Source organism: Oncorhynchus mykiss, chromosome 2 (assembly GCF_057628025.1).
Source record: "Oncorhynchus mykiss isolate SJ-2025 chromosome 2, ASM5762802v1, whole genome shotgun sequence".
Lineage (NCBI taxonomy): Eukaryota > Metazoa > Chordata > Actinopteri > Salmoniformes > Salmonidae > Oncorhynchus > Oncorhynchus mykiss.
Window position 1 is genome coordinate 94,196,290 of NC_143023.1, and position 27,732 is coordinate 94,224,021.

Genomic DNA, 27,732 nt, shown 5'->3' on the forward strand with positions numbered 1-27,732 from the left:
TGTGGTTAAAATATCTTTCATGACAAACAGATGTTTATTTCCTACAAATGTGGTTGATCAAATTTCATTTTCACAGCATTGATTCTATTAGGACGTACAAGGGATTGTGCAAAAGCCGTTTCATCAAGAATCTAAAATAATATAAAGGGTTTTAAATACAGTACTAATATGTATTTTGAGATGGTATTCAAATTTTGGCGCATGTCTCCCATTGACATCAATGAAGGATTTACACAAAAGTAAGAGTTAAACGTGAGGATCTCAACTCTGAATACCAACCAAAATGAATAACCTGTACTCCTTCCCCCTAAAACCTAACGTGAACCCTGTGTGGTTGTTATGGAGATATTTTGTGTGTGGTTGTTATGAAGATATTTTGTGTGTGGTTGTTATGGAGATATTTTGTGTGTGGTTGTTATGGAGATATTTTGTGTGTGGTTGTTATGGAGATATTTTGTGTTATGAATACACATAGTAGAGTCTTGCATTTCGTCAGTTGGAGCTTCTTCCTGAGGGGTTTTCCTCTTATATTGTTAACATCCAACACCTGCTGAGAGACAAGAAGGAAAATATCATTTAGTCCTGAGGAAATGTCTCCAACAACAAGTGGCCCAAAGCCTCAAACGTCTTATAAAATGGAAAAACTGTGCAGAAAGTGGCAAAATGTTGCAAGAAAACTGAAAAACAACCAGAACAGCCAAAATATAGCAGTAAGGTAATTCTAGTACTAAGTGAGTCATAGTTAATCAAATCTAACCACTCCTTCAGACAATGGCATAGCGTATCAAACTTTATTAGGTGTTAATAGAGACACTGATTGATAAACGAGTCATCTAATGTAAGAGCTGTTAATCAGATTGTGTGTGTATGTACAAGCATGCGTTTGTGTATGTGAGCGTTGCTTTGCGCGTGAATGCGTGTGTAGCTGTGTGTCAGACCCAGTACACCTCTGTTGACACATACTCTGAGGTCTCTGCAGTGACACTAGAGGGATTGATAGCTGTACCGTTGTCATTTGCCCTTCAATTCATTACCATGGGGCTATTTCAGCTGAAGAATTGCGAAGGTTTCAAGGGTGGGGGCGCTATTTAGGGTGACACTCAAAAGGACTGCGACAGCTTTTCCATTCCCCCAAGTCTGACTCAGTGGTAGCATCCTGAGAGGACATCCCTAGTTGGGCTTGGACTGGGCTGAGGGTGTTCCTGATAATACAGTGTATACTGTATTGGGGAACTAGAAAAAGTACCACCGTCGGGTGAAAGATACATGGGCAGAAAGGCCTACTGTAATAAACATATCAACTTGATGCCCATACAGTAGGTGCCAAGTCTTTCTGCTCTGGGTCAGTACAACTGCATCAGTAAATCCTATGTTATTAGTCTCACTCAACAGCCATCGACCTACTGAGAGAACAAGCCTTTAAAACATTAAGGTTGAGTGTATAAGCCCGGTGACTTTGCTGCTTAACCGGCTGGTAATCCTCCACAGCACATAGGCGTAATGCAACAGTAATGGGACAAAACATGCAGCTGCTCTGTGGCATGCACGGCATCAAGCCGACGCTCGGCACGGTATTCCGCGGCTCCTGGTGGCGTGGGGTGAACTACATAGGAATGGGTCTGCGTCCCAAATGGCACATTATGTAGAGCACTACTTTTGACCAGGGCCCATAGACCCTATTCCCTATGTAGTGCACTACTTTTGACCAGGACCCATAGACCCTATTCCCTATGTAGTGCACTACTTTTGACCAGGGTCCATAGACCCTATTCCCTATGTAGTTCACTACTTTTGACCAGGGTCTATAGACCATATTCCCTATGTAGTGCACTACTTTTGACCAGCGTCTATAGTAGTGCAGTATTCAGTGAATAGGAAGCCATTTGGGAAGCAGGACAGTGACATGGAAGCCATCTAAGGAGCGTGAAAGGTTCTTTCTACAGGGAAACAAGGTCAGAGGGAACAGCCTCTTTAAATATAGAACAGCAATGCAGTGAGGCAGGGACCTTTTGAAGGAGCCCAAGATGACTAGCAGATTTGATTTACGGTGGCCAGCGGAACACAAAGAGGACGATGGTTGTAGGAGTTGTGGACACCTGGTTTCCATGGGAGGGGGTCGTAAATCAATTTGAGGTGTGTGTGTGTGTGTGTGTGTGTGCTCACGCGTGCGTGTATCCGTCCTTCAGAAGAGACACTTTTCTTAGTCTCACCACCTTTTCATGTGTGACGATGTCAACCACAACAGGTTCGGAAAAGCCCCGTTTCAAAACACACACAGACAGACACCATGGTGAGAGAACTTGCTTACCATTTGTGACAGATTTGCTCTTGACTCCAACTGTCTCCTGTGAAAACAAATGAGACTGTATTTCAGGATGTGTGCTGTCTTGTTACTAAACCATGTGACCTTTGCCAGGGTGACTTTATTTCAGGATGTATCCTGTGTTACCATGGGCCAATCATTATTACTTTTTAACATTTCTTTGAGGAGCTCAGATTCACAAATCTGAACAAAAAAATGTAAAAGCAACATGCAACAATTTCAAAGATTTTACTGAGTTCAAGTTCATATCAGGAAATCTGTCCCCCCCCCCCCCCCCCCCAGAAAAAGATGACAACGTGGACCAGAAAACCAGTCAGTATCTGGTGTGACCACTATTTGCCTCATGCAGCAAGACACATCTCCTTCGCATAGAGTTGATCAGGCTGTTGATTTTGGCCTGTGGAATGTTGTCCCCACTCCTCTTCAATGGCTGTGCAAGTTGTTGGATTTTGGCGGGAACTGGAACACGCTGTCGTACACGTTGATCCAGAGCATCCCAAACATGCTCAGTGGGTGACATGTCTGGGGAGTATGCAGACCATGGAAGAACTGGGACATTTAAAGAGTCCAGGAATTGTGTAAATAATGTATTGTGTTCTTTTGGAGTCACTTTTATTAGTTACACAGGGTCAAAAGACCTTTGACTCTCTAACTTTCTCACTCATCATTATTCACGATTCATTCAGGATTATCTGTGATCATGGTAGCATCCACATTAATGTTGAAGTGTTTAGAAACATATTCTATTCTTAACAAATATATTACTTGTTAAACAAAATCTCTTTCTCAGAGCAATTGTATTAGAATAAAATACTACTATTTCCCAATTTCTTTGAGCAGACAATATAGCTCAGTATTTGAATTCATTTATTTTATTCAGTCGTTGTTGCTCATCTTTATCAAGGGTGTCAATAATTTTGGACCCCTCTGTATGTCCTGACTGGCACAGATGTATTTTGCCTTAGCACCAAACTGCTGAGCAATGCAATCCATATGTCCCTTCACATAACATCTACAGCATTTCTCTAAATAGGGATTTAAATATCAATGGTGAAAAGCCACACCAGAAGACTACAGTTCCCAAAATGCCATTCTTCTAGTCAAAGCCACTATGGAAACTAAGGATGGCAACATTCTGTACAAACAGATATAGTACATGTGAAAAGGCGATATGGTGATTGATTTGATAGGACATAGTGGGAATCCAACCCACATGAGTCAGACCTGTTTCTGTTCTGATTGTTTTCTTCCTATAGAGGTGCACCTGACCCGTTCTGTGTCATGGGGTTGGTGTTTGACGGAGAAAACGTAGGTGAATAATTACAGCAAGTTACAACAACTCAGTAGCCTGCTGTTTTGACATCTTCCATGGTCATTGTTTGGTATGACAAAAAAACAGATCTGGGATCAGACTAGACTGAGTGCCTGGTGGTATAATCTGTAAAACTTTACTTATGCTCAATACCAATTACCTCTTCCGCTCATCGAGATTTAAAGGTGCAGTCAACTAAGAGGACTGCTTCAAATGGGGAGGGATCACAGGACCCTGTTATTGTACCAGACACCCGAAGAAGCATTTGATATATTTGTCACTCTGTAGATAGCTACTGCAGTACTGTGGTCCAATCTCTAATTTACCCCTAAATCCAACACACAATTATTGGACAGGTGTTCGCAATAATTATGGAATAATTCCACCTAGCTTGGTGAAGCTATCACAACATTGTTAACACCCATCAAATCCTCTCAGGTCTCCATAAGTGTCTGGGGCTAGGGGTTGATTTGGGACAGGACCATCGTCTGGTCTACTAGCTCACCTTAGAAGGGGAGGAGCCCTTTGTTTCCCCATAGGCTGCGCTTGTTGCCGACAATCACGGGTTTCAAGTCCTGCAACAGAGCGCAGAGCGTGCCATGGGGAAGGAGACATAGTGAGGCTGTAGTGCATTTAATCTGAACTAAAGCCTGGATGGAACTACGCTGGATGCTAGCAAGTGCATCAATGTTTGGTGAATGATCATGAGTAAATTATTAATAATCTATTGGCTAACTGGAGGTTCGTGTTTCTATTAATGGTGCATTCAAGAATGTACTTTTTAAAGATATTAAATGCATCTCGCTGATGTAAAGAACGCTTTAGACCATACAATACCTGTCCCACAGTTTAAATGAAGCAGAAGACAGAACAGAAAAGTCCAGCAGGAAGGAAAGTTGAAGTGGAAGACCAAGAGGAGGAAAACTGCAGAACCAGTAAAGTAGAAGAGAAGAAAATTTTTTGCTAAGCAACAGTAACTGATAGATCTATAGAAATGTCCTCAAAAGAAATAGCCCACCTCAAAGGCTAAATACAAATCTAACCTAAAGATGTTATATTACGTAGAGAAGAGTGCTATAGAACTTCTCTCCATGAGAGGGAAGCCTTGTAGTGTTCATGTAAAAACAACTTGGCTCGTACAAGTTCTTGTGGCTGGTAGGAATGGGACTAAAGATATCCCCTCATAAATTTGAGGTTGGAACAATGTGCCTTGTCGATCAACAGTAGGTCTGTATGTGGGAACATAGGTTCACAAACGGTCCCGAGTGTCTCTAAAAGAACAGGAAAGATTAGCCTGCTAGCTCGTTAGAAAGAATAGGACACATTCACTGTCATCACACTATTTCAAATGACCTTCATATCACTGGACATGGCTAGGATATGTGTACAGAAATTATCTAGTTTAACTCTCTAGTTTTGGTCTAAATTCGAAATTAAAACAAATCAACTGTTTTGAGAAAGAAAAAGTTGGCTGTTATGAAAATGGTCGTCAACTGAAAACATTTGAGGGACTTGACCTTTTGTTCTAGTCTTAAACAGAACTCCAGAGGGAGACTTGACCTTTTGTTCTTGTCTTAAACAGAACTCCAGAGGGAGCCGCTCTCTGATTGGTCAAATATGGACAGCGTCACAATGTCACCAAGATCTACAACGTCCCCTTGAGACGCTGTTTACACACTTATATATGCCATGATGTACTCTACCAGCGGTAAGATAACCTTGAACCAATAAGAGCCAAGCAAGGTGAAATATTGCCTCAGAGTGGCTGGTGGGGTGAGGGCAGAACCAGGAAGTTATGTTGGCTTGATGCCACCTGCCACAGAGCTATCATTCTTCTACTGCTCGCTTGGTCTTCTTCTGAACTGGAGGAAACACGTTTGACATGATGTGTATACAAATCCTATTTCAACTGGTTTACACTAGTGTAGTAGACAGGTCTGTGTACCTGTAGCTACCACTACCAGATCTCACAGTCTCATGTCAGAATAAGACGTTCATCCATGTTTCTCAAAATGTATAAGTGTTTAAGTTTAAGTTTAGGCACTAACTCTGAATATGTAAGGTTAAGTTTAGACATTAACTCTGAATATGTAAGGTTAAATTTGGGTATTAACTCTGAATATGTAAGGTTAAGTTTAGGTATTAACTCTGAATATATAAGGTTAAGTCTGTCTGTCTGTCCTCACTCTCTCTTTCTCTCTCCATCACTCCACCCCCCCACCGCCCCTTTCTCTGTCTCTGTCTCCTCTAGTCCCTTACCTTATTCATAGCTTTGGGGCATTCTGTGGCCCCCACAACGTTGCCTTTCTCCCACATGGTCTTGATGTTGCGGATGCTGGGGGTCTGACATCCTGGTTGGTCTGTGGATAGGAAAGTAGACATTTTATCAGGAGTTTATTTAACTTTTATTTAACCAGACGAGACAGCTAACAATACATTCTCATTTAGGAGGATGCCACATTTAATAAAAACGAGGGAATGGGAGCCAAAAAGGTATTGAACATCTTGCCTGATAGCATCTTTATTCCATGTCCACAATGTGTCCACAACCATATAGGATAGGATAAAGTTAAAAACTGGGTGGTTCAAGGCCTGAATGCTGATTGGCTGAAAGCCATGCCATATCAGACCGTATACCACGGGTATGACAAAACATTTATTTTTACTGCTCTAACTATGATGGCAACCATTTTCTAATAAGGAACTTTGTGTCAATAAAACACAGCTTTTTTATTTAAATGTTTTACCTTCATTTAACTAGGCAAGTCAGTTAAGAACAAACACGGACAACGCTGGGCCAATAATCACAGCCGGTTGTGATACAGCCTGGTTTCGAACTGTCTATAGTGACGCCTCTAACACTGAGATGCAGTGCCTTAGACTGCTGTGCCACTCGGGAGCGCCACTGTTAGCAACACAGTACAGGTACAATCACCTAACACGTTTAACTTTTCCCAGTCTCTCTACTTTATTTGATTTTGACCTGTGAAGCGCTGTGTGCCCACTGCTTACATAATCATTTTGGGGATGCTATACACAGGAGGCTGCTGAAGGGAGGACAGCTCATAATAATGGCTGGAACGGCCCCAGTGGAATGTGTTTGATGTACTGTACTTGATACCATTCCAGCCATTCCGCTCCAGCCATTCCGCTCCAGCCATTCCGCTCCACCATTCCGCTCCAGCCATTCCGCTCCAGCCATTCCGCTCCAGCCATTCCACTCCAGCCATTCCGCTCCAGCCATTCCGCTCCAGCCATTACCTCGAGCTTGTCCTCTCCATTTAAGGTGCCACCAACCTCCTGTGATGCCATATTTGACATTCAATAACATGAAGTGTAGACCTAATGACAGTGTGATGGAATACAGTATCCTCTATTTATACAGTGTGTTCCAGTGTGTTACCTGTCTGGGAGACAATAGGCGTGTGTGATGTCTTACAGCTGTAGGAGGAAGAACACAGGAAGCAGCCTCGCTCGCTCATCGGAGACCAAGTCTCTAATATGAACCCGATGTGGGCAGATCTCATCTACAAGGACAGCGACCGCTCCGTCTTTTCTGGCATGACCGGCAGAATTGAGAGAGAGGGTATGAAGATGTCTGGCGAGGACATGCTGCAGGTGAAGCAGGAGGACCTCAGCAAGCTGGTGAGAGTAACCCACATTCGACATAAGGTACAGGGACAACATCGACTGGCCTCAGTTTGTTAACCACATTCTGAAAAACACCAGCGAGTTCCAGCGCTCCTGGAAGGTGTCTGCCGAACCCCAGGTGCTGGTCGAATGGTGGTTCATGCTCGGACACATAGACAGCATGATGCTGGTCAAGAAGAGGACCGGGCCAGAGCACGTCTTTGTGGTGGAGAACAAGGGCACTGTGGGAACGATGGTAGGCCGCGCTTACAAGAAGGGAGCCGATGGAGAGGCCTTGGTGGACCCGAATAGCGCATACAGTCTTCAGGTGCAGGGTTACCTGATGATGTTGCCAAAACTCCTCACGCCAAAAATCCTCCCTCCTCCTGCCTTGGACTGGAAGCTCAACGATAAGGCCTTTCTGATTTTCAGGGACTACACCGTTTCTTCCGTGGAGTACCACGTCTACACGATCTCCCATTGCAAAAAACTGCAGACCGATCTGGAGGAGCTGAACCGCTACGTGATAGGCTTCGTGTTCAAGATAGTGCTGCTGGCTCTGGAGAGGGCTTATCATTTGTAGCAATCGTTCGAATCAATTGGTCTGTAAAATGGTCGAATGTAAAATTTGCTCGACCTATCCTTTCAAAACTTGTGCTTTTTATTACAATAAATAATAAAGACGACCAGTTTTATTCATATCACTGCACATCCACAACAGTCTAGTCTTGACAACAGTCTTAATGACAACAGGCTTAATCTCAATTCAATGCTCTTATATTCTTACGCAGAGCAATCTTTAAGAGACATGGCGCTTAAGTAGACCGTATTAATTTAGACAGATATGCAGTTTTTTTTTGTTTTACATGCAATTTTTCAGTGGGTCAGTGGGTCTCTATACTCTATACTCTGCAACCTCGGTGATACGATTCGTTTGCACGGTCTGCAGGTGCATCACATCATGGGGGGGTCATGGGTTAGTCGTCCTTTTCGGAGCGGGTCGACGAGAAGCAGCCCCCCCACTCGAAGGTGAAGGCCGTCTCGAGGGATGTCACTGGAGGACTTCTCGAGGGACCCCGCTGGAGGACTTCGGGACTCAAGGAAGGGCTCTTCTTCGAGCAGTCGTGTAACTTCTTGTAGAGATCGACTCACTCCATCTCTTCGAAGACGACCATCGAGACTGAGACGATCAAATCGACCACGTTCCAAGGGACTCCGCTTGATGTACCTAGGATCGTCGGAAAGGACTGGCCTGTTCAAATGTCCAGTTCCTTCTCGGTGAGACGATCCATAACACTGTTCAGTTCAGATCGAGAGTAGTCCGTCTCAATGGGTTTCGGGTGAGGACTCCGACCGCCGCACTTCCACGCTCTCGAGGAATCCTCCTTGTGAGAGAGGGCTGCGTGCTCAGTGTGCAGTCTCTCGTACAGCCGGGTGTTGACGCGGCTTAAGACTCTCATCACGATGTTCACTGCCAAGTCGCCGCACCGCCATCGGATCAAACTCACCACATCACAGGGTTTAGAGTATTCCAGGTGGCTCGCCGAAGGACGGCTCACGGCAGGGAGCTCGGGGACCAGGGGATCTTGTCCTCGGGCCAGTTCATGTTTAAATCTATCAAACTCTGAGAACGTGAGGTCGTCCAGGTACCCTGCTAGTGCGGAGTCATCGATGCGTTTCGACATCTCAGCAGGAGGGGAGGGATCTTGTGAGGCCAATGCTGGTGAGGACAAGGAGTCGTGGAGTCTGTTATGACAGAGTCCGGTATGAACGAGGTGGGGGCCGGCTCAGAGGTCGAAAGGTGTACCTGGCAGTTCCAACTTGGTCGTCTCCAAGGGGAGAGATGGTAAAACGGAGTCTGGTGAGGACAGTTTGCACCAAATGAGTCCCGGAGTCTGAGAGTCCCTAAACTGACAAAGAGGCCGAAGGTATCTCATGTACGAGCCCGTCGGAGTTTGTACAAACCGTGTAATCTGTTGGAGTTTGGTACGACAAGGACTCCTTTTTTGGTTCCAATCTCAGATTCCTCCGTTTCCCGAGGGAGAGTCTAAACTATGTGTGCCGACCGAGTAAACCGTGTATGTGGACCGAGTTCTGGGCTCGAGTCTGACAATGCAGCCCCCAGCTTGACCCTATAAACACACACAGAGACTTCTGGGCATTTAGGAACGAATACTCCAGAGACATTGAAGTTCAACATTCTCCAGAGACAGACCAGATCAGAGACACACCCCGACCGCAGTTATCATCCAGGCCGACCCAGACATAAGTAGCCAAGACAGGGCCGACTTTGTGGACACGTTTCACCGAGCACTCAGTTTTAGAGTGACCTACCTATGGCCGACGATTTATTGGGCAAGGGACTGCTAACTAGTGAGAGTTACCATGAAGTCGCAAAGAGAGAGCTGAGGGATACGGCTGGGATGTCTCGTCTGTTGGAAGAAACTACACTCCACCAACATGTCTACACCCTACACTTGACTCACAAACCTCACCTGATGAGAGAACTCACCCAACACTGTGATTCTTACGAAGATACGGTGAGCCTGAATCGAATTCCATGGTTATTAAACTCAATTCCCAGACCGGTTTGCGTTTGAATTTAGCTAATTCTGTGTTATTTTTTTACAGGACCTATCAAGAAAGAGCTCATCGATTCCCACGTCGAGTATGTGGAGATGTTGGCCAATTTGGGGGGTCGACAATATTTCCAAGTTGCTGTACTCTTCAGGTGTGTATCACAAGTAAGAACGGAATATTCTGACACTTCGCTTTCAGCCCGAAAGTGACAAGGCACACCCACTTTTGATCTCCATGCACCTAAAAGGAGAGGATATACTGCTGAAAAATGTGCAGTCTGCACGGTCAAGCTCACAACGAAGTCCTCCCGCGGATCGTCAAGCTGATCAATACCAAATTATGGCCTGCTCCCTCAGTTGTTAGCTGGGCACAAAATTGTATAGGAATGTCTCAACAATCCCATTCTTTTTTTTCAGGACAATCTATTTGATAAAATGCTTTCAAATAAGAGCATCCACAAGTTTATGTGACTTATGGTTATTTTTTTTTAGAGGGAGATCTATTTTCTAAATATTCATACATTAATTTTCCAGGAATGTTGGACCCTGCGTGGCCATAATTCATATATTCCATTCAGTGTTCTGTTCCCAAAATAAAGAAAAGTATATCTCAAAACACGTGGTTCTTATTATATTTGTTGGGTAGTAAATCCGAGGTTTATTTTTTGTTACAGGTAATCCAAGTAACCATACAGGTACAGGTACCAGGTACATTTACCAAAGGCATCCCGTCGAAAAAGGACACCTGAAGCTTTCTTTCCATCAGGACCTGAACCCCGCCGCTCGGCAGAGCTTTGTTAGAAACTTATCGAAACATATACCTTGATCTACCTAAGGTGGTAACATTTATCCTATTGATCTGAGAAAGTGTACCTTTCTTAAGCACAGTACAAAATCGTTTTGGGATGTTATACTTTGTGCGATAATAATAACATTTTAAATTCGGAAGAGAACTACATTGACCTAGTGTCCCCCAGAGATGTTGTTTTTATTATCAGAGAGATGTTAACCACACAGAACATACCAATATCTGAGATTATACAAAAGATACAATAAATAATGACACTTAGAAACACGAATTCAGGTTCATTACATCAGATCCGTCAGCTCGTCTCCCTCGTCGGCAGTACGTTTGAATTTCAACCTGCCGGAGAATCCCTCAACGCACGGCTCACCGTCTCTACCAGACAGTTTCACAGTAACATCTTCGCCGGTGACAATCTCCAAGACGTCATAAGGGGACTGCTCCAAGGCGGTGTCCGTGACACTCCACTCCGAGGAAGAGTCGTCCGTGGTCTTTGTAGAAACACCGTAAACTCATCGAGGTGAAGTTTGACGTTTAGTGTCTCGCCGTCCTCGTACGATCGCAGCGTCGCGGTGGCGGAGGTCTGGTGTGGTTCGGGAGAATCGATAGCCACCTCAGGCCTAGGCACCTTGACGACCACTTCCATCTCGGCCAGCTCCTTCTCCAGTGAGATCGATCGACATCGGCGCCGAGGTGACCAACAGAGATTGCGATCCGTTTATGGATAGGCAGCTGTCCAGGTTGTGTTTCTCCATTGCGTTTTTCCACACCCTCACCTCAGTGTCCCAACGACCATAATCGGCGGCGGTGGTGTTGAAAAAGCTGTTCTTGCTCCAACCGTCCACTAGCTTTGACCAAGAGATGATGCGTCCGTCGGCTGTATGCACTGAGAAATCCAAAGCTTGTTGTATCGACACCCCCTTGTCCAGGATAACATCTCCATTCTCTGTTTCCTCGAGGAGTCTGGCAGTCTCTATTGGGGTGCCACAGGGTTCAATTCTTGGACCGACTCTCTTCTCTGTATACATCAATGATGTCGCTCTTGCTGCTGGTGAGTCTCTGATCCACCTCTACGCAGACGACACTATTCTGTATACTTCTGGCCCTTCTTTGGACACGGTGTTAACAACCCTCCAGGCAAGCTTCAATGCCATACAACTCTCCTTCCGTGGCCTCCAATTGCTCTTAAATACAAGTAAAACGAAATGCATGCTCTTCAACTGGCTTCAATTTGCTTCCTATTTCGCAACAAAGCATCCTTCACTCATGCTGCCAAACATACCCTTGTAAAACTGACCATCCTACCAATCCTCGACTTCGGCGATGTCATTAACAAAATAGCCTCCAATACCCTACTCAACAAATTGGATGCAGTCTATCACAGTGCCATCCGTTTTGTCACCAAAGCCCCATATACTACCCACCATTGCGACCTGTACGCTCTCGTTGGCTGGCCCTCGCTTCATACTCGTCGCCAAACCCACTGGCTCCATGTCATCTACAAGACCCTGCTAGGTAAAGTCCCCCCTTATCTCAGCTCGCTGGTCACCATAGCATCACCCACCTGTAGCACGCGCTCCAGCAGGTATATCTCTCTGGTCACCCCCAAAACCAATTCATTCTTTGGCCGCCTCTCCTTCCAGTTCTCTGCTGCCAATGACTGGAACGAACTACAAAAATCTCTGAAACTGGAAACACATATCTCCCTCACTAGCTTTAAGCACCAGCTGTCAGAGCAGCTCACAGATTACTGCACCTGTACATAGCCCATCTATAATTTAGCCCGAACAACTACCTCTCCCCCTACAGTATTTATTTATTTTGCTCCTTTGCACCCCATTATTTCTCTCTATTTTGCACATTCTTGCACTGCAACTCTACCATTCCAGTGTTTTACTTGCTATATTGTATTTACCTTATCTCACCTCATTTGCTCACATTGTATATAGACTTATTTTTCTACTGTATTATTGACTACCAACACTTATCTCCCTCACTAGCTTTAAGCACCAGCTGTCAGAGCAGCTCACAGATTACTGCACCTATACATAGCCCACCTATAATTTAGCCCAAACAACTACCTCTTTGCCTACTGTATTTATTTTATTTTACTTATTTTGCTCCTTTGCACCCCATTATTTTTATTTCTACTTTGCACATTCTTCCACTGCAAATCTACCATTCCAGTGTTTTACTTGCTATATTGTGTTTACTTTGCCACCATGGCCTTTTTTTGCCTTTACCTCCATTATCTCACCTCATTTGCTCACATCGTATATAGACTTGTTTCTACTGTATTATTGACTGTATGTTTGTTTTACTCCATGTGTAACTCTGTGTAGTTGTGTGTGTCGAGCTGCTTTGCTTTATCTTGGCCAGGTCGCAGTTGTAAATGAGAACTTGTTCTCAACTTGCCTACCTGGTTAAATAAAGGTGTTCTCAACTGGCCTACCTGGTTAAATAAAGGTGTTCTCAACTAGCCTACCTGGTTAAATAAAGGTGAAATAAAAATAAATAAAGTAGCAACTCTTAGGCTTAGTCCATGTGCAGCCCTCCCTCCTCTCTCAGAATATCAAGTCCACAGTCTGGTTTATATACCTCTGCTCTCTCTCCTACTGCACAAATCATTCCTGCTTGCTCTTTCAGCAGCTATAACTATCATCCTCCCTCCCTCTAGCCTCTCATCCTCCCTCCCTCTAGCCTCTCATCCTCCCTCCCTCTAGCCTCTCATCCTCCCTCCCTCTAGCCTCTCATCCTCCCTCCCTCTAGCCTCTCATCCTCCCTCCCTCTAGCCTCTCATCCTCCCTCCCTCTAGCCTCTCATCCTCCCTCCCTCTAGCCTCTCATCCTCCCTCCCTCTAGCCTCTCATCCTCCCTCCCTCTAGCCTCTCATCCTCCCTCCCTCTAGCCTCTCATCCTCCCTCCCTCTAGCCTCTCATCCTCCCTCCCTCTAGCCTCTCATCCTCCCTCCCTCTAGCCTCTCATCCTCCCTCCCTCTAGCCTCTCATCCTCCCTCCCTCTAGCCTCTCATCCTCCCTCCCTCTAGCCTCTCATCCTCCCTCCCTCTAGCCTCTCATCCTCCCTCCCTCTAGCCTCTCATCCTCCCTCCCTCTAGCCTCTCATCCTCCCTCCCTCTAGCCTCTCATCCTCCCTCCCTCTAGCCTCTCATCCTCCCTCCCTCTAGCCTCTCATCCTCCCTCCCTCTAGCCTCTCATCCTCCCTCCCTCTAGCCTCTCATCCTCCCTCCCTCTAGCCTCTCATCCTCCCTCCCTCTAGCCTCTCATCCTCCCTCCCTCTAGCCTCTCATCCTCCCTCCCTCTTCCCTCACAGCCTCCCTCCCTCTAGCCTCTCATCCTCCCTCCCTCTAGCCTCTCATCCTCCCTCTTCCCTCACAGCCTCCCTCCCTCTAGCCTCTCATCCTCCCTCCCCCTTCCCTCCCTGTCTCTCTCCCCCCCTCTCATCCTCCCTCCCCCTCTACCTCTCTCCCTCTTCCTTCTCTCCCCCCTCTCCCTCTCTCCCTCTCTCCCTCTTCCTTCTCTCCCTCTCTCCCTCTTCCTTCTCTCCCTCTCCCCCCTCTCCCCTCTCCCTCTCTCCCTCTTCCTTCTCTCTCCCTCTTCCCTCTCTCCCTCTCCCCCCTCTCCCTCTCTCCCTCTTCCTTCTCTCCCTCTCCCCCCTCTCCCTCTCTCCCTCTCTCCCTCTTCCTTCTCTCCCTCTCTCCCTCTTCCTTCTCTCCCTCTCCCCCCTCTCCCCTCTCCCTCTCTCCCTCTTCCTTCTCTCTCCCTCTTCCTTCTCTCCCTCTCCCCCCTCTCCCTCTGTGCTGCAGAGGACATTGTCTATGGCACTCCGTGTTGAACGTTTTCTAAGGTGTGTATGTATTGTTCTCATTATGGGAGAAAGGAGGAAAAGAGCATCAGAAATTCCCAACATATTGTAAATGTAAATAACAAAAGAGATTTAAGAGCTAATGTTACCCTGGGTATCTCTACCAAAGCATATATACTATCCTATCTATAAAACACTGTGTTAGTTAGTCATAATACATCTCCCATCTGTATTTAGGGCTGTACAGACAGGCAGACCAGGAGGGATTTAGTGAAGTGCAGTCCATTACGTAACATTATAAGTCATACGAAACCCTTGCCAACTCACTAATGCCAAGAACGACAGGCGGAAACAGCTCCTCTGAACTGAGATGTCAAATATGCCAGAGCAGCCCAATTTCTTAAAAGATATGTCACAATAATAACTCAACATTATTTGATGTAAGAAATGTATGATTTTCCGTTCGCATGTCACTGACTGACTTATTATTTGAAGGTTGTCCTGTTCAGAGAGAGTCTGCTTCCACTGAGAAGAGACGTGATGGGCAGATACAATAACAGAATAGTCGTTGAGGAATAAACAGATGCTGAAAGAAGTGAATTATGGGATGGGGTGTATGTTCATAACTCCTGCCAATGAAATGCTCTTTTGATATGATCCTGAGACTGACTGGGTATGTCATTGACAGCTACTGTAAATTCAGAGCTCACCGCCAACTACGTCCAGAGTGAGACGAACAGGGTGAACAGAACAGTCGCAGAGTAAGGTAACACAATATGTCATTTCCGAAGACTGAAAATGCAGGTTTTTTTCTTCAGTCTCAGAGAGTAGGGGAAGGAGAAAGAAATCAGAGACCAGAAACAGTTCAAATTCCAGACATTTTGGCTAATAAAAATTAAAATTAAAATTTTGGCTAATAAAAATATATCAAAACTCCTCGTTTTTGTTTGAAGCTACAGTTTCCTGTGCATTTTTTGAAACATTTAAGATATGAGAGGCTACTATCAATTTAAATTAGGCCTTGGTTGTACTACACGTCTCCCAGTCCATTAAATAATAATGATAATGTGATAATACTTCATGTTATTTCTGGAAAGATTCCACAATACTCAATAAGTTGGAATAGTGAAGTGTGTGTATTTGGCTGCTTTGTGCAAGTTCTCCCGTTCGGAGACTGTTAACATGGCAGTCACAAAACAAAGCCAGCAGAGCGAGCAAGCCTTTTTTCACTGTGGGACCTTCCTTTCCCGGTCGTTCCACTAAAGTGTGGTCTGGGTAGTGTTCAGTAGGGAGAAAATGTTTTGAAACAGAGTGAAACGGGGGTACAAACTGAACATGTCCAAGTAGAGCACAGAGCTCTGGAAAGTATCATGCTGAAATTTCATTGGAAACTATTTATGTATATCCATGAATAAAGTTCTGCAGTTTGAGTACATTTAAGAACAATTCATTCAGACAGAACAACTCAAACAGACAGATCCACATGAATGTTTATGTACCCAAACAATTTGTAAGATTCTAGTACTGAATACAGAAATAGTCGCAGCTGAATCTGAGAAGGGAGCAACATCTACTGAGAATGACTGGGATTCCCAATGAAACCACATTCTCTGGGATACAGCGGTCTTAAAGAGAAGGGAGCAGCATCTACTGAGAATGACTGGGATTCCTAATGAAACCACATTCTCTGGGATACAGCTGTCTTAAAGAGAAGGAATATAATATCTATTGTTTACAGGAAACTCATTCAACAATTTTAGATGAAGTTGTGTGGGGAAAGGACTGGGTGTGAAATGTACTTCTCAAATGGGTAAAGAAACTCAAAAGGGGTGATGATTTTAATTAACAGTCATTTTGATCTGAATGTGCAAATTGTCCAAACAGATCCTCAAGGTAGATGGATGATTTTAAATATGTTATTGGACATAAACAGATATGGCTCATTAACCTTTACGGACCAAATAATAATGATCCACGTTTCTTAGAAAATATATATAATAAATTATCAACCCTACAAGCAATACAAGATTATATTATTATGGTGGGAGATATGCACTTAAGGAAATCACGAATGTCATGGACACTGTTGGATATATGGAGGCTTAAATATCCAGACCTTTAGGTCAAAAGAGTCCAAATTAATTAACAAAGGAAATTGAAGGACTAACAGTACAGATAGATAGCAATAAAAACTGTACCATAGAGGCACAGAATAAGTCAGAGGAAAAAAAAATGGAGGAACTTATTCAAGAAATATCAAGTGTAATATATTATTTTTTTTAAAAAGCAAACTGGATGGAATATGGGGGCGAAATGCACCAAGTTATGTTTTTATCTTCAACATAGAAATGCTACCTAAAATAATTTACTGAAACTTCGTCCATGATTCAACAAATTATATTTTGAAAGAGGAAGCAAAGTACTTTAAGCATATGGTTTCGTTTCAGTCTCCGCCATCTCCTCTAACCAAAGATCATTTTATGGATTTTTTTCTATTTAATAATGTCAAATTAACATCTGTACAGAAAGACTCATGTGAAGCCAAATTACTGAGGAGGACCTTCTTAAATGCAATTAAAGACTAAGTCCAGGAAAACTCCAGGGCTCAAGAGGACCGTTATTAGCATGTTTTAACCACTCCTATATAAATGGTAGATTATCTGACACTCAACAAGAAGGTCTGATTTAATTATTACTGAAACTGGATACAAGTGGTATATATAAAGATCCAGTCCGTTAAAAAAATTGGCGGCCTCTTACACTTCAGTGTTGTAATGCAAAAATTATAACTAAATGTATAGCGCATATAATTAAAAAGTCAAGGGCTGACCCACCACCAGGTAGGCTGACTAACAGTAGTCAGAGTCGCGGCAGACACGGGCTGACCCACCACCAGGTAGGCTGACTAACAGTAGTCAGAGTCGCGGCAGACACGGGCTGACCCACCACCAGGTAGGCTGACTAACAGTAGTCAGAGTCGCGGCAGTCACGGGCTGACCCACCACCAGGTAGGCTGACTAACATTGTGTGTGAACCCTGCTCATTATGTGTGAACCCTGACTATTGTGTGTGAACCCTGCTCATTATGTGCGAACCCTGCTCATTATGTGCGAACCCTGCTCATTTTGTGCGAACCCTGCTCATTATGTGCAAACCCTGACCATTGTGTGTGAACCCTGCTCATTATGTGCGAACCCTGACCATTGTGTGTGAACCCTGCTCATTATGTGCGAACCCTGACCATTGTGTGTGAACCCTGCTCATTATGTGCGAACCCTGACCATTGTGTGTGAACCCTGCTCATTATGTGCGAACCCTGCTCATTATGTGCGAACCCTGACTATTGTGTGTGAACCGTGACCATTGTGTGTGAACCCTGCTCATTATGTGCGAACCCTGCTCATTATGTGCAAACCCTGACCATTGTGTGTGAACCCTGCTCATTATGTGCGAACCCTGCTCATTATGTGTGAACCCTGCTCATTATGTGTGAACCCTGCTCATTATGTGCGAACCCTGCTCATTATGTGCGAACCCTGCTCATTATGTGTGAACCCTGCTCATTATGTGCGAACCCTGCTCATTATGTGCAAACCCTGACCATTGTGTGTGAACCCTGCTCATTTTGTGCGAACCCTGCTCATTATGTGCGAACCCTGCTCATTATGTGCGAACCCTGACCATTGTGTGTGAACCCTGCTCATTATGTGCGATCCCTGCTCATTATGTGCGAACCTTGCTCATTATGTGCGAACCCTGCTCATTATGTGCGAACCCTGACCATTATGTGTGAACTCTGCTCATTATGTGCGAACCCTGACCATTGTGTGTGAACCCTGCTCATTATGTGTGAACCCTGCTCATTATGTGTGAACCCTGACCATTGTGTGTGAACCCTGCTCATTATGTGCGAACCCTGCTCATTATGTGCGAACCCTGCTCATTATGTGTGAACCCTGCTCATTATGTGCGAACCCTGACCATTGTGTGTGAACCCTGCTCATTATGTGCGAACCCTGACCATTATGTGCGAACCCTGCTCATTATGTGTGAACCCTGCTCATTATGTGCGAACCCTGCTCATTATGTGCGAACCCTGCTCATTATGTGCGAACCCTGCTCATTATGTGCGAACCCTGCTCATTATGTGCGAACCCTGACCATTGTGTGTGAACCCTGCTCATTATGTGCGAACCCTGACCATTGTATGCAAACCCGGCCCAAATGTAGCCTACACGTTGTGTGCTCTTGTAGGAAAGCAGTAACTCCCCATTGCCGACCTATACTTATCTATTACTGGGCGAATAACTTGCTAACTAGCAAAGATTATCAACAAATGTGCACATGCGTGACTCTGCGCTCTGATCTGAAAAGCGCCTTCACTCCCAGGTGATTGAAAGACCACTCGTGGGCTACCCCAGCCAATAGAATTCTACTCCGTTGTGCTCTGGCTCTGCCTACAACATAATCACAGACTCAATCTTGTAAAATTAGATTTGTTTTGTTTTGTTGCATTGAAAAGGGACTGATATAATGTTGATTTGATCACAGAAAAAACGTTGATGTATATAGTCCAAACTAGTAAGGGAACTCAGTGAAGATCAATCTATCTCTTGCGTCTCTGCGCTGCATGATATTTATTTTGAGCGGCAGTCTTTGAAGAGGTGCGCGGCCGCGAACACGCGTAGCGTAGAGGGACACTGGACAAAACTCTTTCAATCAACATAATGTTTTTACAGCTTTTAGTAGGGACGAGGGAGGGTGTCAGCATCTCATCCTGAACTAAACATGCAATTAAATTCTAATTTCTAAGCTGCCTTTCTGACAGTGACACAATGAGAGAGAGCAGTCTCAATACTGGTGCACACTGAGGATAGAAGCACCTGAGTTCAGAGTTTCACAGGGATTTCACAGTGGTGAAACACACCTGAGACCTGATACCTGAAGACTTACAATAGGCAGAGTTGCAAAGAAAAAGCCATATCTCAGACTGGTCAATAAAAAGAAAAGATTAAGATGGGCAAAAGAACACACATTGGACAGAGGAACTCTGCCTAGAAAGCCAGCATCCCGGAGTCGCCTCTTCACTGTTGATGTTGAGACTGGTGTTTTGAGGGTACTATTTAATGAACCTGCCAGTTGAGGACTTGTGAGGTGTCTGTTTCTTAAACTAAACAATTTGATGTTATTTGAATAGACAAAAAATAGCTTTTCTTTCAAAAACAAGGACTTTTCTAACTGACCCCAAACTTTTGAACAGTAGTGTACACTGCTGCCATCTAGTGGCTAATATCAAATTTGTGCCTAAACTGGAATAATACATTGTGGCCTTTCTCTTGCATTTCAAAGGTGATTTAAAAAAATAAAAATAAAAATGTCTTTGTATTATCTTTTACCAGATCTAATGTGTTATATTCTCCTACATTAAATTCACATTTCCACAAACCTCAAAGTGTTTCCTGTCAAATGGTATCAAGAATATGCATATCCTTGCTTCAGGTCCTGAGCTACAGGCAGTTAGATTTGGGGATGTCATTTTAGGTGAAAATTGGAAAAAAAGGGTCCGATCCCAAACACAAAGACACAGGTTTAAACACTAAGACACAGGTTTAAACAACAAGACACAGGTTTAAACACCAAGACACAGGTTTAAACACTAAGACACAGGTTTAAACACTAAGACACAGGTTTAAACAACAAGACACAGGTTTAAACAACAAGACACAGGTTTAAACAACAAGACACAGGTTTAAATACCAAGACACAGGTTTAAACACTAAGACACAGGTTTAAACAACAAGACACAGGTTTAAACAACAAGACACAGGTTTAAACAACAAGACACAGGTTTAAACACTAAGACACAGGTTTAAACAACAAGACACAGGTTTAAACAACAAGACACAGGTTTAAACAACAAGACACAGGTTTAAATACCAAGACACAGGTTTAAACAATAAGACACAGGTTTGAACAACAAGACACAGGTTTAAACAACAAGACACAGGTTTAAACAACAAGACACAGGTTTAAACAACAAGACACAGGTTTAAATACCAAGACACAGGTTTCAACAATAATACTATTTCCCTATAAGTATAAGGACACAAAAACACAGACCTAGACAGGTCTATCGACAGGTCTATCGACAGGTGACCTAGACAGGTCAATCTACAGGTGACCTAGACAGGTCTATCGACAGGTGACCTAGACAGGTCTATCTACAGTAGACCTAGACAGGTCAATCTACAGGTGACCTAGACAGGTCTATCGACAGGTCTATCTACAGGTGACCTAGACAGGTCTATCGACAGGTCTATCTACAGTAGACCTAGACAGGTCAATCTACAGTAGACCTAGACAGGTCTATCGACAGGTCTATCTACAGTAGACCTAGACAGGTCAATCTACAGGTGACCTAGACAGGCCTATCGACAGGTCTATCTACAGTAGACCTAGACAGGTCTATCGACAGGTCTATCTACAGTAGACCTAGACAGGTCTATCGACAGGTCTATCTACAGGTGACCTAGACAGGTCAATCTACAGGTCAATCTACAGTAGACCTAGACAGGTCAATCTACAGGTGACCTAGACAGGCCAATCGACAGGTCTATCTACAGTAGACCTAGACAGGTCAATCTACAGGTCTATCTACAGTAGACCTAGACAGGTCTATCGACAGGTCTATCTACAGTAGACCTAGACAGGTCAATCTACAGGTCAATCTACAGGTGACCTAGACAGGTCTATCGACAGGTCTATCTACAGTAGACCTAGACAGGTCAATCTACAGTAGACCTAGACATGTCTATCGACAGGTCTATCTACCTGTTAACCTTATCGCCACAATTAAACTTTAGCATGAAAATAAATGAACAAGAAACATAATATTGGAACTTTCTCTGGGCTCAACTACTTGTAAAGAAAGTTGGCACTATCCCATTAGCCTTGGAGCTATAGCTGCCCATATCCTGTAGCAGGCTTGGTGACGGATGGTAAATGTACAAAAATATGTCAGAGCAATGAAAACAATCCTATAATTCTGGCTGATTCCACACCTGCAAAAACAAGAGAGGGGATCTGTGATGCTGTCCAGGTGGAAAGTCTGATTCTCCCTTTAAACAGTTGAAGGTAGATGAGAGACCATACAGCTCAAAGCGTATTGGGTATGACATCAGGGCTTTAAATAAAGATGTGGGTAGGCTAATAACTAGTTTATTACTATCAGGTCCATAACCAGGGTCGGAGTATTAGTGAGGCTAATAACTAGTTTATTCCTATCACGTCCGTAACCAGGGTCGGAGTATTAGTGAAGCTAATAACTAGTTCATTACTATCAGGTCCGTAACCAGGGTCGGAGTATTAGTGAGGCTAATAACTAGTTCATTACTATCAGGTCCCTAACCAGGGTAGGAGTATTAGTGAGGCTAATAACTAGTTAATTACTATCAGGTCCATAACCAGGGTCGGAGTATTAGTGAGGCTAATAACTAGTTCATTACTATCAGGTCCGTAACCAGGGTCGGAGTATTAGTGAGGCTAATAACTAGTTCATTACTATCAGGTCCCTAACCAGGGTAGGAGTATTAGTGAGGCTAATAACTAGTTTATTCCTATCAGGTCCCTAACCAGGGTAGGAGTATTAGTGAGGCTAATAACTAGTTCATTACTATCAGGTTCGGAGTATCAGTGAGGCTAATAACTAGTTCATTACTATCAGGTCCGTAACCAGGGTCGGAGTATTAGTGAGGCTAATAACTAGTTTATTCCTATCAGGTCCGTAACCAGGGTCGGAGTATTAGTGAGGCTAATAACTAGTTCATTACTATCAGGTCCGGAGTATCAGTGAGGCTAATAACTAGTTTATTCCTATCAGGTCCATAACCAGGGTCGGAGTATTAGTGAGGCTAATAACTAGTTCATTACTATCAGGTTCGGAGTATCAGTGAGGCTAATAACTAGTTCATTACTATCAGGTCCGTAACCAGGGTCGGAGTATTAGTGAGGCTAATAACTAGTTTATTCCTATCAGGGCCGTAATCATGATTAAAGGACAGTATAGAAGTCTACATCCCTCCCAAAGCGCTACGAACTATACAGACCTGGGTTCAAATAGCATTTGAAATCTTGCTTTAGCCTTTGAGTGCAAAGTGGGTGGGTTTTTCCATTTTTGGGACTTTTCTATTGGTTCCATTACAACAGGCAGCTCAACCAAGTGTCTTTGCCCAGAGTGATGGTTTCTGGCATAGTCCCTTCATCCACTCCTCCCCTTCATCCACTCCTCCCCTTCATCCACTCCTGGGCACATAACTAAAACCGTGCAGAAACGCAGGGCAGCTCCTGCCTGTAACCGTCCGAAGTTCTCCTGACAATGAGATTAATTTGTCTGGGCTATGCTCATTTCAGATCACGTGACCATCATGATTTATTAGAAAAAAACTGTAGCTCCTCCAACTGGTAGGATACGGACATTTATCATAATACACTACTGTACACTTAAGTTCCACATGACCATACAGTCACATCCTTGCCATTATTACCACACAAAAAAAAAGCAATCTGAGACAGTCATACTGTTACTGAATGGGGCATGTTTTCAGTTCCTTTATTTCATTTCCACCATGCAAACCATCAAATGTCAAAATGTTCAAACCGAGTCCAATACTTCCTATCGTCACCATTTAGGATGACTGTGGGTATAACACATTACAGAACTACAGTATTTTCTAGTATCAACATAAAATTTACACATTTACAGTTTTAGGGCTCAACTAAATGATAGTCAGCATTTCCTTAAATGACCCAAGATCGTGGTTATGACAGATGGATAGAGGATAATAAAAATAAATTTAAAAAAAAAGACAGTTTCAAACAACACAAGAGGCACACACATACATGCATGTCTCTCCTGTGTAAAAAAAAAGAAAAAAAAAAGCACCTCAATAAATGCCCCCTAAAACCATGCACAAACAGATGCAACACACAGTGCAACACTCATAAGGAGTGAATCATTTTTCCCTACATTAACAGTGCATAAAAATGGTGTAACAATCACAACAAGTGGTTGTTTGGTCATCAATTCACAGTCATTTTTGTTATCGTCAACCTCTAAAATGTAATATATTAAGTTCCACAAGAAAATATGATTTAAAGTGGGAAAAGGGGGGGATTTGTCTAAGCATGTGCATCAGGCAATTAAAAAAATATAAAACAAGCCACTATATTAATAATTGTACCCTCATGAGGTACAATCATTAGTAGCACTGTACTACATTGTAAATACAGTGGTGTTCAGTGTAGAGCATAACCTAAACTATGTTCAGTATGCTCTTAAGTTAACACTTGACTCAAATGTTTGTTTGTCGTCACTGAATGAAATAAAGTCACAAACAAAAAAATGACATTGATAAGTTGGGTAGAGAGGAAAAGGTACAATGGGGATATTTCCCTTTGAACAGTCAAAACAGCAAATCATGAATCTGACTTTATTACAGCATGTCAATGTAGGTATTTTATGAATAAGCCCTACAGTTATTTCATATGAAAGTCTCTCAAACTAGCATGTAGCCTATAAGAAGACATCACAGGAAGTCGGTGGCACCTTAATTGGGGAGAATGGGTTCGTGGTAATGGCTGGAGTGGAATGGTATAAAATACACCAGACACAAGGTTTCCATGTGTTTGATGCCATCCCATTAGCTCCGATCCAGCCATTGTTATGAGCCATCCTCCCCTCAGCAGCCTCCACTGGAAGACGCGCTCGTATCAAGTTTGCCCCGTTGGTTTCAACAACATTTACAGCAATTCTATACTAAAAAAAAAGCTTCACACAATCGCCGCTCTGTCTTGGAAAGAATAGCCAGGCTGTCGGTCTCACTGAGGTAATATTTGTTATAAAGGTGCTTTTAAAAAGAGTTTTGATGAATAAATTAACCTGTACTTGTTAGTGCCGACTCATCACCTGCTGGATTCTGTCAGTCATAATTCCCCTGTAAAAACTAGCTACATCGCATTGCAAAAGTCCTACAGAAAATATTCATTGGCAATGAAGGCACGTGCGACAGATCTTTCAAAAAATGGTTTTGTTGGGGACACATCTTAGTATTTCCTCAATTCTAAAGAGCCTCAATACAAGGGTCAAATCAAATCAGCCTATTATTTGGTAAATTATAACTTTGAGAGGGTTATATCTTGGCAAACAGAAGTTAAATCTAGTAAGCACAGCACTTAACAGAAGGACAAACTATCTTGTTTCGTTTCCACATTGTACCAAATAGGATCCAGTCCATAACACAATTATGCAGTCAGTTGACTACAATTCAGAATGACTAGAATCCAGTTGACTACAATTCAGAATGACTAGAATCCAGTTGACTACAATTCAGAATGACTAGAATCCAGTTGACTACAATTCAGAATGACTAGAATCCAGTTGACTACAATTCAGAATGACTAGAATCCAGTTGACTACAATTCAGAATGACTAGAATCCAGTTGACTACAATTCAGAATGACTAGAATCCAGTTGACTATGTTCTACAATCCAGAATGACTAGAATCCTGTTGACTATGTTCTACAATCTAGAATGACTATAATCCAGTTGACTATGTTCTACAATCCAGAATGACTAGAATCCTGTTGACTATGCTCAGGCTGTTTGTTTGACCTTACCCTGGTCCTCCACCTTCCTGATGGCTGCCTGGATGGCTTTCTGGTCTCCCAGGAGCTGCATGGGTTTGGTGGGCCGGAAGTTCTCATCCAGCTCAATCAGAATGGGTGTCCCAGTGGGTAACGTCACATTGACGATATCAGCATCTGATATACCTGTTGATATAATACTGAATGTTGTGTTGTTCTGCTTCTGTAAACCACAGTAAAACAACCATACTATCGCCATAAACATAATAAAACCGTTAGCACAGCTTTCGCCCATGCTGTTATGTAAAGCGCTAGCAACATGACCAATTAAAACCAAAATACACATAACTTTGTTTACGTCTAGATCTTTACACATTTTTTTTGTCCAGCTACATAACGAAGATAATTTCTAACATAACAGCCTATAAAGTACCTGGCTGGCCAACTACGACAAACGTGATCTCTAGAAGCCTGTGGGGAAGAGAAAAGGTCAATGTGGATCTACTGGCAGTAGCCTGATGTACAAAAAGGCCACTAGGTTTATGTTACAAGTTCAACCGCGTGACATTTCTGGAACTAATATATACAGTATATTCCTCTCATCCAAATGGGAGTGAATGATAGTTACAAACTAGGTCTAAAACATGGAGGCCCTAGTAAACTCCAATACAAGGGCCTTTGTGGATTCAAACATTCAAATGCAAGTGAAAGTGGCCATGCAGCTCATACTAAAATCGGCATGAACAAAAGAGAACAATAGCAGTGCAGCAAAAGTCAATGGTAATAATGGGACTGCAACTGATGCAGTCCAGCCGAGCAGGGTTGGCACACAGACACACACACACACACACACACACACACACAGACACACGAGGAGCCACCAGGCATACCTTCCAGGTGTTTCAGCAGGGCCCTGCAGCTATTCCCGTGCCCAGAGATGAGCACCAATTTCCCCCGTTTGATCTCCGGCACAATGGTGCCGTCCCAGTATGGCTGGAGCCTCTCTAAGACATCCTTCAGGCTCTCTGACTTCGGAAGAAACTCTATAGACACGTCACAGGTAGAATACCGGCGGTCATTGTAGATCTCCAGGAAGTAAGGGTGTGATTCGTCGATAGGGGGAGGCGTGAGGTCATAGCTCCTCCTCCACTGTTTCACCTGCTCCTCACCGTGGTTTAGGGCCATCTCAGCTCTATTCAGCCCGATCAGAGCACCATAATGGCGCTCGTTGAGTCTCCACGTCCTGACCACGGGGACCCACTCCTGCCCCATGGCTTCCAACAACAGCCAGGCTGTGTGGATGGATCGGCTGAGCAGGGAGGTAAATACCACATCCAGCTGGTAGCCTGCTTCCTTCAGGAGGTGACCGCACGCCAAAGCCTCCTTGACCCCGTCCTCACTCAGCCTCTGGTCCACCCAGCTGCAGAAGCGGTTCTCTTTGGTCCAGGCTCCTTCTCCATGCCTCATCACAAAGACTTTGTACTTGGACATCCGGAAGGACTGTCTGGCAGCAGCAGCCTGTACTGTACACAAACAATGGGTTTACAGTGATTAGATGAGGGTGATGCTGGACTACTGCAGTAACATGTAGTACTGTACTGTGGGGCGGCAGGGTAGCCGCCCCACAGGGCAGGGTAGCCTAGTGGTTAGAGCGTTGGACTAGTAACCGCAAGTCTTAACTGACTTGCCTAGTTAAATAAAGGTAAAATAAAATTAAACTGTGGCCAGACACTTACCACATAAATGGAAAAACATCATTCAACAAGTCTCTTGATGAGTTTCATCTGCCTAAATATCCAACAATATTTCAGTGGTGTTGTATATTATTAGCTATACACAACTCCACTCACTAGAGACTAATATTTTACTGTTACTATGGAACTGCTGTTACTAAGCTTAATGTCAGAAGTAGTCGCCATGTCATTTATTCTGGGGGTGGGTCTAGTGGGGTCAGCAAATGTCCGGCATTTCGAGTGGTTAAAAGGCTACATGCCAACACAACGGGTTATTGTTTAACTCCAAATTAAAACAGGGTAATTCAGTAACTAAACATGGAAATGTGGCTATTGCACATTCCCTAATTAATACATTTTACATCATAACAGTCAAATGGTAAAATAAATTAAAAGAGCTTGCCTTAGGCACTTGTCATCTCATTGGTAGGCTGCTAACGGGCATGCGTTTACGCGCGAGACTGCAAGACGGCAAGCTACAAAACATACATGTACCGGAACATGCATCATAATAATAGCATGAATACGATCTTACCCTGCGAGTTACAAGTCCGTCCCAATAGTCGTGACTGTTGACAGAAATTTGGACAACCATCGAGAGCATTTAAGAAGTCAGCGATTGAAAGCTTGTGGTCCAACCGAAACGGAAAAGCTCAGGTTAGGGCGGGATTTGTGTCATGTGTGCTGCCCATAGGTGGAGAGAGAGATGAGAGAAAAGGCCCTCTAGAACGGTCGTCATGGGAGAGAAGGCGTGGCATGACCGATTCTACTAGCTACATTGTAACATTCACTGAACGTGGCTAGACAGTAAAACTACAGTATGAACTATGATTGATCCACAATGCAAATTACACGCACGCGCACACACACACACACACGATCACCTT

The 27,732-nt window shown here is 43.7% G+C and overlaps 1 protein-coding gene across 12 annotated transcripts; it reads right to left on the reverse strand.

Annotated features, from left to right (window-relative positions):
• Nucleotides 1–27,553, reverse strand: LOC110500043 (bisphosphoglycerate mutase). 12 transcript variants are annotated; one of them, XR_016489483.1, is made up of 8 exons: nt 27,381–27,553; nt 26,003–26,635; nt 25,146–25,298; nt 5,895–5,995; nt 4,473–4,559; nt 4,141–4,210; nt 2,309–2,345; nt 1–547 (listed from the first exon to the last, which is right to left on the reverse strand). XR_016489483.1 is itself a non-coding variant. In XM_090212957.1 (6 exons), exons 2-6 carry the CDS (start codon nt 26,601–26,603, stop codon nt 534–536), a joined length of 906 nt encoding a protein of 301 aa, XP_090069083.1. In that variant the 5' UTR covers nt 26,604–26,635; nt 27,381–27,553; the 3' UTR covers nt 1–533. The 12 variants fall into 12 exon arrangements, 7 of the variants coding, with proteins under 7 accessions (XP_090069083.1, XP_090069079.1, XP_036815392.2 ...); XR_016489476.1 differs by having other exon boundaries at nt 26,003–26,630; nt 27,381–27,510; XR_016489480.1 differs by having other exon boundaries at nt 26,849–27,466.
• Nucleotides 27,554–27,732: the final 179 nt, after the last annotated feature.